This window comes from Rhinopithecus bieti, unplaced genomic scaffold, assembly GCF_001698545.2.
Source record: "Rhinopithecus bieti isolate Rb0 unplaced genomic scaffold, ASM169854v2 scaffold_11161, whole genome shotgun sequence".
In the NCBI taxonomy this organism is placed as follows: domain Eukaryota; kingdom Metazoa; phylum Chordata; class Mammalia; order Primates; family Cercopithecidae; genus Rhinopithecus; species Rhinopithecus bieti.
The window spans coordinates 1427611-1445190 of record NW_016806937.1 but is presented as its reverse complement, the minus strand read 5'-3'; the positions used below and the strand labels follow the sequence as shown (position 1 = coordinate 1445190).

The window sequence follows — 17580 nt, the reverse complement described above, 5'->3', positions numbered from 1 at the left end:
AAAAAAAAAAAAAAAGACAGGGCATGGTGGTTCATGCCTGTAATCCCAGCACTTTGGGAGGCCAAGGCGGGAAGATCATCTGAGGTCAGTTTGAGACCAGCCCAGCCAACATGGTGAAACCCCATCTCTACTAAAAATACAAAAATAACCCGGGTGTTATGGCGGGTGCCTGTAATACTTGGAAGGCTGAGGTAGGAAAATCGCTTGAACCCTGTATGTGGAGGTTGCAGTGAGCTGAGATTACACCACTGCACTCCAGCCTGGGTGACAGAGTGAGACTCTGTCTCAAAAAAAAGAAAAAAAAAAAAAAGAGCATTTATCTTCACTTACCCAATAAAGTAAAACTCTTAAGGTTTCAGTTTTTGGTTTTGTTGTTTTTGTTGTTAAGACAGGGTCTTGCTCCATTACCCAGGCTGGAGTGCAGTGGTACAATCCTAGCTCACTCACTGCAGCCTCAAACTCCTGGGCTCAAGTGATCCTCCTGCTTCAGCCTCCTGAGTAAGTAGGACTACAGGCATGTACCACCATACCTGGCAAATTTTTAAAATTTTTTTACAGACGGGGGTTCTCATTATGTTGCCCAGGCTAATCTCAAACTCCTGGCCCCAGGTGATCCTCTCAAAGGATCCTCACACTTCGACCTCCAAAACTGCTGGGATTAAAGGTATGAGTCACCACATCTGGCCCAATTTTGGTTTTGAAAGATGAGATAAAACAAATTTGTTTGTCAAAGATAAACAAATGAAATTACACAGCAATGACAAGAAAAATGGACACTCAATGCTGGTGGAGGAAAATCTGGCAATATACAGCAAAAGCTCTGAAATTCTATATCCCCCTTGCCAGAGAAGTTTCACTTCTAAGGGTTTTGTCTTGAGAACATCCAGAATGGTCTATAATGATAATTTCAAAAGGCAAAAATGTCAATGTCCAACAATGAGGTATCAATTAGTATATCACAGTACAACTATATAATGGAATATTGAGAAGCCATTAAAAGTAATGTTACTGGCCTTTCTGTTTGAGTGTATGGGAGAGTGAGTGAGTGAGTGAGTGTGAGCATGTGTGTGAGAAAAAAAAAAAAAAAAAAAAAGAAAAGTAATGTTACTGTCTGGGCCATGGTGGCTCAGGCCTGTAATCCCGACACTTTGGGAGGCCAGAGTTGGATGGATCACTTGAGCCCAGAAGTTTGAGATGAGCCTGGGCAACATGGCAAAACCCTGTCTCTACCAAAAAAATACAAAAATTAGCCAGGCGTGGTGGTGTGTCCCTGTAGTCCCAGCTACTGGACAGGCTGAGGTGGGAGGATGGATTGTGCCTGGGAGGTCAAGGCTGTATGAGCTGTGATCACACCACTGCATTCAAGCCTGGGCTATCGATAGGTAAGACCCTGTCCCAAAAACAACAACAATAAAAAGTAATGTTATTTAATAACCTGGAAAGCTGTTCAAGGTATTAAGTATAACAACAACAACACACACACACATATATAATTTAAGCATTTTTAAAAAGCTCTGGAGAAATTACAGGGGATTTTAGTTTATTCATTTTGTTCTTTTCTATTTTCACATTTTATAATAAACATATTACTCGAATAATCCTTTAAAATTCTTATTAAAAAACAAGCTAGTTTTTGAAAACAGTGCCTTTATTATACGCTTAATTAAATGAAGAAGTTTTATGTTCCTTCAAGAACCTGCAAGTCATTAAAATGAGTGTTCCTGTTGGCTTTTCTGACTTTTTTTCCCACACTATCAATTTAATCAAGTGGAGCTGTTTCCACATGGGGGTGGGCAAATTCCTGCTTTCTTTCCTTTTTTTTAGAGTCTCACTCTGTTGCCCAGGCTGGAGTGCGGTGGCGCAATCTTGGCTCATTGCAACCTCTGCCTCCTGGGTTCAAGTGATTCTCCTGCCTCAGCCTCCCAAGTAGCTGGGACCATAGGTGGGTGCCACTACACCTGGCTAATTTTTGTATTTTAGTAGAGATGAGGTTTCACCATGTTGGCCAGGCTGGTCTTGAACTCCTGACTTCAAGCAATCCACCCGCCTCAGCCTAAATTTCTGCTTTATTAGCATGCCTAAAAATTCAGTTTATATCCACAATGCTGACTAGGGTAGCAAAATGAGAGAGGGATGCTTGGAGAAAGAGCTGGGTTATATCCTCTATCTATCTCTGATGCTAGGAATCCAATCCTTCCAGAGGTTATATCTTCTACCATATGACCCTACTTCCTTAGAGCGTGGTCACTGGATAGGACGTGTTCCATAGCCATCTTGTCCCTGAAAAATCCTCATTTTAGTGGCATTACAATTCCAGTGTCCCTGATATTGGCATGGCTGTTTTAATTCAAAATAGATCCAAAGAGGAAGAGAATTCATACTAATCTTAACAGTATCATTTTCTGACGAATGTAAAAAATTTATTTTCTGAAATGTTTTTGCTACAGGAAGGACTCCACCAGAGGTAAATTTATTGGAGGAGTACCACTTTTATCTTTGGCAGTGACACAAAAGTTAATATCCCTTTTCACATTTGATCTTCTTCTAAGACATTTTAAGGCTTAATGTAATCAATGCCTCATAATAACCATATGTCTTAACCCACTTGATAAATTTATAATGGAGGGAATGAATACCTTCTTTCCAGCATGGGTGTATGTGAGGTTTACTTCTGGCATTGTACCAAATCAGCTGCCGGCAGCCATCATATGCACAGGAGTATTCATCATCCCCAATGCCATAGCCTTCCTGGAGGGAGACAAGGTCCAGAAGATTAGCAAGTCTGCCTGCTCTGACCTGGGAAGAGAGAGTGTGTTTTTTACAACCACTGACCTAGTGGCTGGGATTCTAAGCTTTCTGGATGAAGAGAGAGCTCATGGTTTTCGGAAAATACTAAAATTATGACTTAGAGGGCTGGTCCCAAGTGAACAGATAATGACTTCATCAACAAATATTTGCCCAGTACCTCCTTTGTTCAGGCACTTTCACATTTGTTAGTTCATTTAATTCTCACTAACTACCATGAGGCTGGTGGCATCAGACTCCATTATAAGAGGAAACAAACGCTCAGAGAGGTCACCCAGCTTGCCCAAGCATATATTACTTGCCCAAGAAAGAGAGCCAGGTTTGAACCTAAATTCTTCTGATTCCAAGATCAGTACACTTGTGTATCAGTACAAGATTGTCAGAGGAATTCAAACCAGAGAGACTCCATCTTGAATAGGGGCAGGGTAAAATGAGGCTTAGACTTGCTGGGCTGCTGGGCTGCATTCCCAAGAGGTCAGGCATTCTTAGTCACAGGATGAGACAGGAGGTCAGCACAAGATACAGGTCACAAAGACCCTGCTGATAAAACAGGATGCGACAAAGAAGCCAGCCAGAAGCTGGCCAAAACCCACCAAAACCAAGATGGCAACAAAAGTGACCTCTGGTCATCCTCACTGTTCATGATATGCTAATTATAATGCATTAGCATGCTAAAAGACACTCTTAACGGGTGCCATGACAGTTTACAAACGTCATGGCAGTTTGGAAGTTACTCTATATAGTCTAAAAAGGGGAGGAACCCTTGGTTCTGGGAATTGCCTGCCCCTTTCCCAGAAAACTCATGAATAATCTACCACTGTTTAGCATATAATCGAGAAATAACCTAAGTCCACTCAGTTGAGCAGCCCATGCCACTGCTCTGCCTATAGAGTAGACATTCTTCTGTTTCTTTAATAAACTTGTTTTCACTTTATTCTATAGCCTCACCCCAAATTCTTTCTTGTGCAAGGTCAAAAAACCCTCTCTTGGGATCTGGATCCAGACCCTTTCAAGTAACAAGATCAGATCAGGCAAATACCTTTCTTGCATGTAGCAGACTTCAAAATACCCAAATATTCAGAGATTTCAAAACTGGAGACAAGAGAAAGGTTATAGTGGAGACTCAGCTAAAAGCTATTTTGAGATCAGCTTGATTTGAGGATTGTACAGGTCCTTGGCAGTTACTTCTTTCTTTTGCTTTGAGATGGAGTTTTACTCGCTGCCCAGGCTGGAGTACAATGGGGCGATCTTGGCTCACTGCAACCTCTGACTCCCGGGTTCAAGCGATTCTCCTGCCTCAGCCTCCTGAGTAGCTGGGATTACAGGCATGAGCCACCATGCCCAGTTAATTTTGTATTTTTAGTAGAGACAGGGTTTCTCCATGTTGGTCAGGCTGGTCTCGAACTCCAGACCTCAGGCGATCTGCCCGCCTTGGCCTCCCAAAGTGCTGGGATTACAGGCGTGAGCCACTGTACCTGGCAGTTTCTTCTTTTTCTTACTTACTGCCTTTCAATTATTTCACAGAACTGTTAAAATAAAAGGGTGGCTGAGATCTTAACAAATTATTTTGAGTGCTTATAAAAAATAGAAGCAGCATGCAAATCAGACAACTGCTATCTTTAAGGAACAATGGTGAAAAGTTTTACTAGAGAAAGAAATTGAAAATGGCCAAATCCAGGTAAGATCAGGTCCTGATGGCCTGCTTCTTCTATGGGGCAAAAAATACAGTGAGGAGATAGATTGGAAAAAAAGTTCAAACGCAACGATTTTGTACTAAATTTTTGGATTACAACATACTGAATTTAGATGAATGCTCTCCAAAGGGACTCTTCTGAAATAACTACTGATATTCACTATTCAGACTATTCAAGAGTTAAATGAGCCTGCATCTAATTGCCTTAGAAATTCACCACCCAAGGTTGCCAGGAGTGCTGGCTCATGCCTGTAATCTCAGCATTTTGGGAGGCGGATCACTTGAGGCCAGGGGTTTGCGACCAGCCTGGCCAACATGGCAAAACCCTGTCTCTACTAAAAATACAAAAATCATCTGGGTGTGGTGGTGCACACCTATAACCCCCATTACTCTGGTGGCTGAGGCACAAGAATTGCCTGGACCTGGGAGGCGGAGGTTGCAGTGAGCAGAGACCACGTGCCACTGCACCCTGGCCTGGGTGACAGAGTGAGACTCTGTCTCAAAACAAAAGAAAACAAATTCACCACTTGCTAGAAAGAATGCCTTGCCATCCCTTTCAAAGGCTGAACAAGTCAGTAAGTAAAAAACTTAAAAACCACTAAAGTGTAGGCATTGGGGCATAGGTAAAAGGCAAGCAATTCTTTTCTATCTTCACCTTTTAATGTCCTGATAAGTCCTTGATAGAACACTTGAAAGAAATTCCTAGAAACTAGCCACCATGAGTTGGTAAAGAGCAGACTCACTACACATTCTTTACCATGCAGTGTCTTTGATGACTGGATAAGTTCCACAACAGAGTGGCACTGTAGCACAAAGAAGGAACTCTAATAACTTTACAGAGCAGTATCTACAGATTTAAGGAGAAGATGCCTCTGCCTAGCTGAGATGCACTTTAAAAATCTCTTGAGCTTACATCTCAGAGAACAATCTAGATGTTCTACACCTTCTCTCAGCTCAAAATGTTCCCAGCAGGATTAATTTCGGTTTCCATTGGCTAGGACAGATAAATGAGAGAATAGAGTGGCTAGCTTGGTATTTATTTTGAACTGTTTTTTGGTCATGCATATTTTAGCAATGGAAACATTACCAAATACAAACAAAAGGAAGTTTATCCACAGCTTGTCATTCAGGGAATAGTCCCATGTGGTGGACACTGTCTTTTTCCTGCTGTAGAGCATCCCAACTGCTTCCTGTTATGGGAAATGTATGAAGACAGTGTTCTGCCGCCTCCTTTGGAAGTGGAAAGGTAAAGATATGACCTAGCCTTGGCCAGCTGCACCTTCCCATCAAACACTCAGTATGGTGCAAGTGATCCCACACAGAGGGATAGTTAGGATTGATTTCCAGCAGCAATGGTGGCTACATGCTGGCCAGATCATTCCCCTAAAACACTGGCTGTTGTACTTCCTGTTTCTTGGCCCTGACATTGCCTTGGAGCCTGTCTAGTTCCCAAACTTCTCCATAATCTAGAGGCCCCGGAAAGGCTTCTAAGTCATTCCTTTTCTGTCTGAGATAGCCAGAGTCATTTTCTCCAAGGCAGGATGCTTCAACAGGGGAAGGAGCATGGGCTATCCTGACCAGGGTTTGAAATCTCTAGCAGCTGGAGACTAGATGGCTTTGGACAAGTTTCTTAATTTCTCTGAACTTGATTTTCCTCATCTTTAAATGGCAGAATAATATCTTTCCAAACTCTCAAAAAGATTAAAGATGAATATGTGGAAGATCTATCACATGACAGACGCTCATGAAAAGGCAAAAGTTATTTATTTATTTATTTATTTGACAGAATCTCACTCTATCGCCCAGGCTAGAGTGCAGTGGTGCAATCTGGGCTCACTGCAACCGCCGCTTCCCATGTTCCAGCAATTCTCCTGCCTTAGCCTCTTGAGTAGGTGGGATTACAGATGCCCGCCACCACACTCAGCTAATTTTTGTATTTTCAGTAGAGACGGGGTTTCACCATGTTGGCCAAACTCCTGACCTTAAGTGATCCACCCACCTCAGCCTCCTGAAGTGCTGGGATTACAGGTGTGAGCCACAGTGCCCAGCCAAAAGGCAAAAGATATTTTAGATAAATCAGAGTACAACCTTGGAGAGTTGCTCCTCCTAAGCCTCCATAAAAATATACAATACAACAAGACAAACTGTTCTGTAGATTACCTGAACAGAACTATCCTTAAGCTTATTTTAATGACCTAAAATTGAGCCCAGTGGCCAGCCTTTTAAAATGGAAACCTAAGCAGCAAGAGTTCAAGTAAGAGGCACTATGGAGACACTTGGAATCTTTTGAAACTGGATGTATCCTAGGAATGACTTACTCCATAGAATCACACCCTGTCTGAATAGGCAAAAAGATTCAGAATCACCAGAACAATGTACATTTGAAGCAAAGTTTTAAATATGGCAACATCATTAAAATCCTGTATTTGGGAAAAGACATCATATCAGACTTTATCAGTTTCTAATAGGGAATCAACTAATGCTTGGATCAGGGAAGAATGTTTGCTTTTAAAGAAACCAATAGCCTGTCAAGTGATCTGGAGGATAAAAAAACAGTATTTAAGTCTTTAACTTGAGAAGCCAAAGGTCTGCAACTACATGGCAAAAATTATAGTTTCATCGAGCAAATGAAAAGATCCAGCTTCACTGGTCATTAAAAAAACACATTTGTAACATTCGGTGTCAGATCTAGATCTGTAGTGCGTTTGCTGCCAAATCAGGAGAAACACATTTTATATTGAAGCTTCCTCTGTGGAAGAATCCCCTATATTACTTCTAGCTCTAGAACAATTTTTCATTTCCAAATGAGGAAACCGGCTAATTCTCTGAGATTTTCCCCATTTTTGAATACAAAGAAAACAACTGCTGTAGAATAGGAAGGCCACTAAATTCTGGTATGAGTTTCTTCCTACTCTGTCCCAGTTTTCTCACCTGTGAAATGGAAATTCTAACAGTAAAAGCTATTGTGGGAATCAGATGATTGGCAGACTGGGGTCTAGTTCTCCACCCCAGACAAGAGTCCAGACTTGACCTCTCCACTGGCCCTTTTCCTCCAATTTGTCTCTCTCCAGCCTAGGAGTTTTAATAATACACCATCAACAATTCCAGGGTGAAATACAGCCTTGCTGAAATAGGCCTTTAAAAACTATGCTTATAAGTAGCTCACCATGGGATGTTCCTATAGTCCCAGCTATTCGGGAGGCTGAGGTAAGAGGATGGCTTGAGCCCAGGAGTTCGAGGCCAGCCTAAGCAACACAGTGAGACCTGTCTCTAAAAGCAAAGCAAAAAACCAGAAAACGTCACCATGCTTATGGCCGGCAAGTTTAATTTGATTTTGTTGGATCACTTCTAAAACCCATTCCAGGATCTTACATATTGGACGGGGGAGGGGATTCTCCCACCTCAAATGATAGAAATCATATGAAAACAAAATATTCCTGATCAAAACTGGATTAATTCCAAACAGCTTATAATTTGATCAACAGAAGAAAGCCAGATGGCCTGGGCGTTAGAAGGGTATAAAGTGGCAAGAAATCATACATCTGTAGGAAAGGGAGGAACTCCAACACCTTCAATGCTACTTACGCTAGGATTTAATTTTCCCCTTTATATTACAGCTTTCTATAACAAAAGATAAATAACTAAATATTGAGAAAAATGTGCCAACTAATTACTAGGTAAAAGTCAAGTGAAAGAAGTCAAGCCAACACTCTATTTCTTGAAAGGAAGAGAATCCCTACAAAGCTCTTAGAGCTTAAACTCAAGGTAATAATCAGCACTACTTCCTGTATAAGAAATGAGCCAAATATGTGGCTGGGGCAGAAGCAGAGCCTACAAAGACAAAGGACACATCCAGCCTCTAGGTGAAAAATTAGTGTGAACTTAAGATTCAAGAAAAAGAAAAGGCTGAGGGGCAATTTCACCTGTGTTTTCCTATTTTTCTATCGGTTTAGTAGATCATTGTTAGGGATATGGTACCATGTGGCTCTGCCCAAGAAAAGATTATTGAGCAAATCTATTTGAAAAATAAGTATGTCTAAGTATTTTCCACCCACCAACTAGGGGGAAAAAGCAAACTGCCACTGCCCCCATTTTCACAGTTCTCTAGGGTACTTACATGATTGAGGAATTTGCTGTCTCGAGTGGCCCAGCCAATTTGCATGACGCCAGAAGTGACCACTGTTACTTCATAGTACCATACCCCAGCATCCACACAAAAGGTGCAACGTACACTTTCAAAAGAGGAGGCATCACAGCGAGCCTGGCAAAACCAAAAAATGTGACAATCAACCATGAGGGCCTGAAGACCACCCAAGATAACTGACTACTGGGAAGGCTGAGTGTATTTTTCCTTATTAAAGCTTCTGGTGGACTATTGTTTCCTCTGTCCATCCTCAGTGACAAAAAGTACAAAATCAAACTATATAAGGCATTTGGCAACATACAGAATCAAATAATTGTTTGCAGCCATTCTTCAAACAGTTCTTTAATCCTGACACATTTAGTGCCTTATGGTACCTTCTGTTCATAAGCAGCTCTTTCATCAAGACTTCCCCATGAAGTCAGCAACATTTCCAAAATACAGGGAGAGAGGGAAGCACCAGCCCTAAGACAACTGGCTATGCAAGGATTATAATAATGACTCTCTCATCCCCCAAAGGGTCTAACTGTAGAAGCATTACCTACCTCTAAGCCATGAGGTGAGATCTTCAGGTACTCGCTGACATCATTGCTATTCAGCATGGCCCTAATGCTACTCAAGTTCACTTTCTCATAGGTCAGCTGTCTACCTTCTTTTAAAACTGCAAAAGAAAGAGTGTTCATGTTTCTAAGGCAGGCAGCTGTGGGGAAAAGAAGCAGCTAGTGCCAGCAACAGCAATCAGACAAGAGAAAGAAATAAAGGGCATCCAAAATGGAAAGGAAGAAGTCAAATTATCCGTGTTTGTGGATAATATGATCTTATATTTAGGAAAACCTAAAAAAATCCGCCAATAAGCTATTAGAACTAAAAAGCAAATTCAATAAAGTTGCAGGATATAAAATTAACATACAAAAATCAATAGCATTTCTATATGCCAATAGCAAACAATCTGAAGAAGAAATCAAGAAAGAAATTGTATTTACAAAAGCTATAAATAAGATACCTAGGAATAAACTTAATCAAAGAAGTAAAAGATCTCTACAATGAAAACTATAAAACACACTAACAAAAGAAATTGAAGAGGACACAAAGATATACCATGTTCATGGATTGGAAGACTCAATATTGTTAAAATGTCTACACTACTTAAAGCAATCTACAGATTCCATGCAATCCCTATCAAAATACCAATGATATTCTTCACAGAAATAAAAAAAAAAACCCTAAAATTTATCCTAACTACAATAGACCCAGAATAGCAAAAAACCTGGCCCTGAGCAAAAAAACAAAACTGGAGGAATCACATTACTTGACTTCAAATTATACTACGGAGTTACAGGAACCCAAACTGCATGGTACTGGCATAAAAACAGACACATGGACCAATGGAACAGAATAGAGAATCCAGAAATAAATCCATACATCTACATTGAACTCATTTTCAACAAAGGTGCCAAGAACATACACTGGGGGAAAGGACAGTGTCTTCAATAAATGGTGCTAGAAAAACCACATATCCATAAACAAAAGAATAAAACTAGACCCCTATCTCTCATAGTCTACAAAAATCAAATCAAAATGGATTAAAGACTTAAATCTAAGACCTCAAACTATGAAACTACTAAAATAAAACATTGGGGAAAGTCTCCAGGACACTAACCTGGGCAAAGATTTCTTGAATACCCCACAAGCACAGGCACCAAAGCAAAAATGGACAAATGGGATCATACTAAGCTAAAAAGTTTCTTACAGCAAAGGAAATGATCAACGAAGTAAAGAGACATCCCACAGAATGGGAGAAACTATTTGCAAACTATCCATTTGACAAAGGATTAATAACCAGAATATATAAAAAGGTCATATAACTCAATAGGAAAACATCCAATAATCTGATTAAAAAGTGGGCAGAACAACTGAATAGACATTTATCAAAAGAACACATACAAATGGCAAACAGATATATGAAAAGGTACTCAACATTATTGATCATCAGAGAAATCCAAATCAAAACTACAATGAGCTATCATCTCACCCCAGTAAAAACAGCATTTATCCAAAAAAAAAGGCAACAGTGAATGCTGGTGAGGATGTGGAGAAAAGGTAACCCTTGCACACTGGTGGTAGGAATGTAAATTAGTACGGCCACTATGGAGAACAGTATTGAGGTTCCTCAAAAAACTAAAAACAGAACTACCATATGATCCAGCAATTCTGCTGCTAGATATATACCAAAAAGAAAGGAAATGAGCATATCAAAGAAATATCTGCAATCTCATGTTTCATGCAGCGCTCACAATAGACAAGATTTGCAATCAACCTAAGTGTCCATAGAGAGACAAATGAATAAAGAAAATGTGGCACATACACATAATAGTGTACTGTTCAGCCACAAAAACAGAATGAGATCCTGTCATTTACAATAACATGGATGGAACTGTCGGACATGACGTTAAGTGAAATAAGTCAGGCACAAAAAGACAAACTTTGCACATTCTCACTAATTTTGTGGGAGCTAAAAATTACAACTGAACTCATGAAAATAGAAAATAGAAGGGTGGTTACCAGAGGCTGGGAAGGGTAGTCGGAGTGGGGGAGAAATGGGGTTGGTTAATGGGAATATAGCTAGATAGAATGAAGAACACCTAGTATTTGACAGTATAACAGGTGACTACAGTCAACAATTTATAGTACATTTAAAAATAACTAAAAGAAAAGTGCAAAACAAAGAAATTTTAAAAAACCAAAAGAGTATAATTGGAATGTTTGTAACACAAATAAATGATAAATGCTTGAGGGGACAGATATCCCATTTACTCTGATGTGGTAATTACTCATTGTATGACTGTATCAAAATATCTCATGTGCTCCAGAAATATGTATTACTATATTTCCATTAAAAATAATCCTCCTGGAAGGTAAAACACACTGATTTTTCATACATTAAAAATAAACAAACAAATAAATAAGGTAGTGCTATCCTAGTTAAGGAGTAGAGGTGCTCGTAAATGGCAGAATAGGTGGGGAGACATAGCCAGAGCTTTGCTGCAGCATTGCCATTTGAAGATCAACCAAACAAATGCTAGGAAAGGCAGCACTGCTAGATTTATGGTTCCATTCCCTAGAGAATCACTTTGTATGAACAAAATCCAAATTGCACTCTTTCAGAATTATTCTTTAACTGGCACTTCACAGGCTGTGCAGGAAGCTCCTTCCCACAATATTGGGGTAACAGTGGGGGTGGATTTACATGTCAGTTGTGCTTTAGCACAGTACTAACTATGGATGGGGGAGTGAGGTTACAGAAGTATACAGGTTGATCACTCTTAATCTGAAAATCCAAAATGCTCCAAAATTCAATACTTTTTGAGTGCAGACATGAGGCTCAAAGGAAATGCTCAATGGAGGATTTCAGATTTTTTGATTAGGGATGCTTAACCGGGTATCTGCCAATACTCCAAAATCTGAAAAAATGTGAAATCTGAAATACTTTCAGTCCCAAGCATTTCAGATAAGAGAAATTCAACCTATAAGAGAAACTCAACCTATAGTAGTTTTTGTTCCAGAAGCCCCTGGAGGAGGAAAAGAGAAAAATCAGGAATAGTTCTCATGATGTAGGTAAGACATGACTTGGGTTTTGAAGAGCAAAGTTGGGAAAGGGAGAGGAGTAAAGAGGGAATTCCAAGTGAGGGGAATAGGTCCAGAGGTAGGAATCATCAGGACCTGTTTGTAGGACAGTGAGATGATTTGTATTGGAAAGAGCTGGTTAGACAGTGCCATATAATTAAGGGCTTTGATGCAGCAGGAAACTGGGTGCCAGTAAAGGTTTTTGAACAAGAAAATGCTGGAATTAGAAGCATACTATACAATTCTTGTCTAAAGGGTCTCTAGGATACTTTTCTGCTAGAATATATCCAACCTGCCAGTTAGAGGTCCTTATAAGGACTCATACTTACCACTGCAAAAGGAAGACCAGTGAGCCTATGAAAGAAATGAGTCTGGAAATGGAAACAGACATTTTAATAAAGGACAACTCTCACTTACAGAGATTGTCTAAGCTCCACTGGGCACAGAAACCAACTTGACGTTTCAGATAATCAGGATCATTAGCCCAGGACTCCAATGTGACAAGCCGGTCACTAATACTGGATTCAGAAATAGTCAATTTATTTTCACCTGTTTGGAAAGACATAATTCTTGAATTAACAATGAAAGAGTAGAATGATTTGCTCAGCAAATTAGTATTGCTAAGGGGAAGAGGCAATTAAAGAATTGGAGACTAGATTAGACTTCAATTAAAATTTCTAGGGATAACATAGCCAAAGAGCTTTGACTATTTTCTTTTCCTTTTTTTTAGTCACAGGGTCTCGTTCTGTTGCCTAGGCTGGAGTGCAGTGGCACAACCATGGCTCACTGTAACCTTGAACTACTGGGCTCAAGTGATCCCCCAGCCTCAGCATCCCAAGTAGCTAGGAACATAGGTGCATGCCACCATGCCTGGCTGATTTTGTAAAATTTTTTGTAGAGATTGAGTCTTGCTATGTTGCCCACCCTGGTCTCGAACTCCTGGCCTGAAGTGATCCTCTGGCTCTGGCCTCCCAAAGTGCTGGGATTATGGGCATGAGCCACCACACTTCTTTCTAGAAAGTAGCAATTGCATTACTAAATTTTGGCTATAAAAGTGAGTAATCATGGTTACCAAGTTTTGATTCTTAGGTGAGAAAATCCTTGCCTTTGTCCCTGTTATACTTCATTGGCTTTAACGTGTCTATCCAGACGAAAACAGAATGTAATGCCCATCTGATGGGGTTGAAAGTGTAGGCTCATCCAGTAACTAAGAAAAATAAAATTTTTAACAACCAATACAGAAGATCATTAGTGCAAGAAGTCACTATACCTACTTGTCTGTGCAAACTTTTCCAGTGCGATAAGTGCAAAAAGCATGACTGTGGGGTGGGACTGTAACTTCTGAAAAACAACAAAAAAAAAAAAAAAAAAAAAAAATCATTCCCCTGCAGAGGTGGCAAGTTATCAGTTTCATTTCCTTGCCCAGTATGTGCTAGATGTTTTTTTGAGTGGTCAGAAAAGTTCCATTCATTCAAGTCCTCAATTATCCGTTTGGCTAACAATGTTAGTAATGATAGTAACAGTAATGAACTGGACAGGCTCTCTTAATCTTATAATTTTTTCTTAAAGTCACTAGGTTAATTTATAGATTTGGAAATTTCAAAAGTATCCTGTTAAATACACTATGTTATTTTACTTAGTAAAACTTATATTAGGACTTTGTTAAATAAAACATTGATTCTCACATTCATTTATGCAAGCTAAACAGAAACCCTGAATTATAAACTAAAATGATCTTTTACTTAGAACCCTAAAAGAACCACTTATTACTACCAAGTTCCAAAATTATAAATAATTAAATTAACAATTAATAGCTTAGTTTTTAAGCTGTTTCCTGAAAGGAATTCTACAAATGCTGATGGTAGACAGGAGAAAGCAACAAGTGAACTCTCTTAGTTACATTTAAGTTCATGTCACGAGTTCCCCTTTAAGGAAAGGTCTATCTGTTGAACATGACACCTTCTCATAGCCATGCTTTCCCTACTGCTGCATTGGGAGCCACCAGAGGAGCTCCAGAACATCAGATGATTCCCACTGACTTCCCTGGTACCCACCTAAGTTCCGGAAAGCTCACATAACCACCATCCCTGCTGCTGGAAAGCCTATTCAGCATTCTATTTCTTCTCAAATCCATCTAAATCCCTCTGCCTGGCTTTTCAGGCCCTGAACCCTTTCTAGCTGGCTGCTCAGTCTGTGTCCTATCTCTGAACACTGTCTTCTCTCATCAGACACTTCTCTGTCTCTGGGCTTCTGCCTGTGATGTTCCCTTAGCTAAGAAATCCAATTTTTCCTCCTCTGGGCACAGTAAAATCCTAATCTTATGGCATGACCCAGGTGAGGGCCCACCTTCATCAGGAAGTCTGACTTTCATGACACCCCAGCTCTCATTACCCATACCACCCACCTCCCTCACCTTCTCATTTAGTCTTTTTTTTGGGATGGAGTCTCGCTCTGTCACCCAGGATGGAGTGCAGTGAGATCTCAGCTAACTGCAATCTCTGCTTTCTAGGTTCAAGTGAATTCCTGCCTCAGCCTCCTGTAGCTGGGACTACACGCACATGCCACCGTGCCCGGCTAATTTTTTAATTTTTAGTAGGGACCGAGTTTCACCATGTTGGTCAGGCTGGTCTTGAACTTCTGACCTCAGGCGACCTGCCCACCTCAGTCTCCCAAAATGCTGGGATTATAGGCGTGAGCCACCGTGCCCGGCCCTCCATTTAGTCTTGACGAAGTACTTTATCCCACGATCACATCCTGTGATAAAATGGAGGCTAATTATCTTGTCTGAGTAGTTTTGTTTCCTCAACTAACCAATAAACTTCTTGAAATCAAAGGACTGCCATGCTGTATCCCCAGAGTGCTCATTGAGAGTAACATAAGTGTTTTAAGCACATATCAGTGTCTATTGACAAATAAGGGTTTTCAGACTAGAGTTTTGAAAAAGGCCAATGCTCACTAGGCTTACAAAATAACTTTTAAAATACAGACCATTCAAGACCACAGGCCAGAACTATGAGAGATCTGAGGGTACAGCCTCAGCAAACCACAAGCTTCACACATAATATGTTAAATACTCCAGTGACAACAGTTTTAAGAACAGTAGCAGTGACAGGGAGGGCAGGGAGGAGTAGAGATTTATATACACTGGGAATCTGACTTGATGGCCTCCTGGCTTGGAACACCATGTAATTTTGTTTCCACTGTGGAGGTCCCTATTACCATTTGGCAAACTCTAGGAACATGCAAAAGAGCCAATCATAGCAGCTATCTTATGACTAAATTTAAAACCAGACCAACTCAGCTGTTTTTGCTGGTTGGGATAAATTCCAATCCCACTCTCTTTTTTAAACATAGGAGGGAATAAATAAGCACCCAGGAAACACCTGCAAATAAAATTTACAATTGATTCCATTTTCTGTGCCAGTGGCTATGCCAGCAATTTGAGAAAATGCACAGTTCTAGATGATGCCTACTTCTAGATGACTGGGAATAAATAGTTTTGATGTCTCACTTACCAGACACTGTAGCAAATATTCCAGTATTCCTGGGCTCAGTAAACCTATGCTTGCAGGACCTAGACAAATACAACAAACACTTGATATAAATTAAAATGCCATATTATTTTAAATCACTGGTAGCAATCAAATTGTTTTGGTAGAACTCTTTCACGCACGGTATCTTATTCAAGCCTCCTGCTCTGAGGTAGAAAATAGTACCAGCCCCATCTCACAGTTAAGCAAGTGAGCCCACAGAGTGAAGCAACTAACTCCAGGGCACTTGGCGAGCACATGGGAGAGTCCAACCCAGCAGTCACATGTTCTGATTTCTAATCCATTGTTTCTTCCACAATATGTGATGTAAGTAGCTGAGCTATGCCCCTATACTTTGCTGTTAACTTTCTTAAAATGGGTAATATTCATAAACAAATTAAATATCTGCTTCTCAGGAACTGCTCCAATCAGAAGTTCCTTTTCCTCTCCCCCTACCTTGTATGTCTTCATAATCTAGCTAAACTTTATAGTGTGTATATATGCAAATTATATATTGTATACATACATACATATCTTTGTTATGCTGAATTTAGCTTTTTTCCCCTTTTTTTCTTTTCCCCGCTCCTTATTCTTAAAGCAAATAAGCACAACTTTTTTCTTTTAAAATTTCCCCTGAAAATCCACAAAGCTAAATTAAATTGCATTCACCTCTGTAGCCTTTCAGTAATTTTCTTCCAGTTAGTCTATGTCTCTCAATATCATTGTTAAGAGATTTATTTCTGGTATAGCAGGTTTGATCAAAGACTTACAGTACAAATTTCCCTTTAATGTCAAACAACTTAAGATCTTCCACTGCGGAGTGTCCCAAAGTTACCTGCTAGTTTCTCAGCCAAGCAGCCTAGGACTGCAGATGTGTTCCTGTGTTTGGCAGGATGACCTGAGTCCTGGCAAGCTACTTCTCCATTTAAATTGAGAATTTCAGTCAATTTCTGGAGTGCATCCTAAAACAAAAAAGTACAAGTGGGTTTGACCCATATACTACACAGGTTGTTTTCCCAGGCTCATTTTTTTTTTTTGAGACGAAAGCTATAACCAGCACTTTGGGAGGCCGAGGCGGGCAGATCACGAGATCAAGAGTTCGACACCAGCCTGGCCAACATGGTGAAACCCCATCTCTAGTAAGAATACAAAAATTAGCCGGGCGTGGTGGCACGTGCCTGTAATCCCAACTACTCGGGAGGCTGAGGCAGAGCAGGAGAATCATTTGAACCCGGGAGGTGGAGGTTGCAGTGAGCTGAGATCACGCCACTATACTCCAGCCTGGATGACAGAGCAAGGCTCCGCCTCAGGGGGGTGGGGGGAGCTATAACCAGGTGTTAAATAAACTCAGAAAGACCATATAAAAATTATGCAATGTACTCCAATGATATCATTGATGGGAAATTTCTGATCAACCTGAAAGTCTCCTTTCATGACTTACTAGATTCCATTTCATTCAGAATGCTTAAGTTGTATCAAATATATGCTACATATTCTTGAATCACTAAACAGATTAAACCCACTCAAACGCCATTATGAAAACATTAAAGGCTGGCCGGGTGCGGTGGCTCAAGCCTGTAATCCCAGCACTTTGGGAGGCTGAGACGGGCAGATCACGAGGTCAGGAGATGGAGACCATCCTGGCTAACACGGTGAAACCCCGTCTCTACTAAAAAATACAAAAAAAAACTAGCTGGGCGAGGTGGCGGGCGCCTGTAGTCCCAGCTACTTGGGAGGCTGAGGCAGGAGAATGGCGTGAACCCGGGAAGCGGAGCTTGCAGTGAGCT

The 17580-nt window shown here is 40.5% G+C and overlaps 1 protein-coding gene across 5 annotated transcripts in view; it reads right to left on the bottom strand.

Annotated features, from left to right (window-relative positions):
- Nucleotides 1-17580, bottom strand: part of RSPRY1 (ring finger and SPRY domain containing 1) — a 50558-nt gene that overhangs the window by 8810 nt on the left and 24168 nt on the right. For all 5 annotated transcript variants that reach the window (XM_017878826.1, XM_017878825.1, XM_017878827.1 and 2 more), the window contains 7 exons: nt 16629-16755; nt 15779-15837; nt 13538-13604; nt 12681-12812; nt 9185-9300; nt 8616-8759; nt 2637-2748 (listed from right to left, as the gene is read on the bottom strand). In XM_017878826.1, the coding sequence (XP_017734315.1) occupies nt 2637-2748; nt 8616-8759; nt 9185-9300; nt 12681-12812; nt 13538-13604; nt 15779-15837; nt 16629-16755 (757 nt within the window). The remainder of the gene's footprint in view (nt 1-2636; nt 2749-8615; nt 8760-9184; nt 9301-12680; nt 12813-13537; nt 13605-15778; nt 15838-16628; nt 16756-17580) is intronic.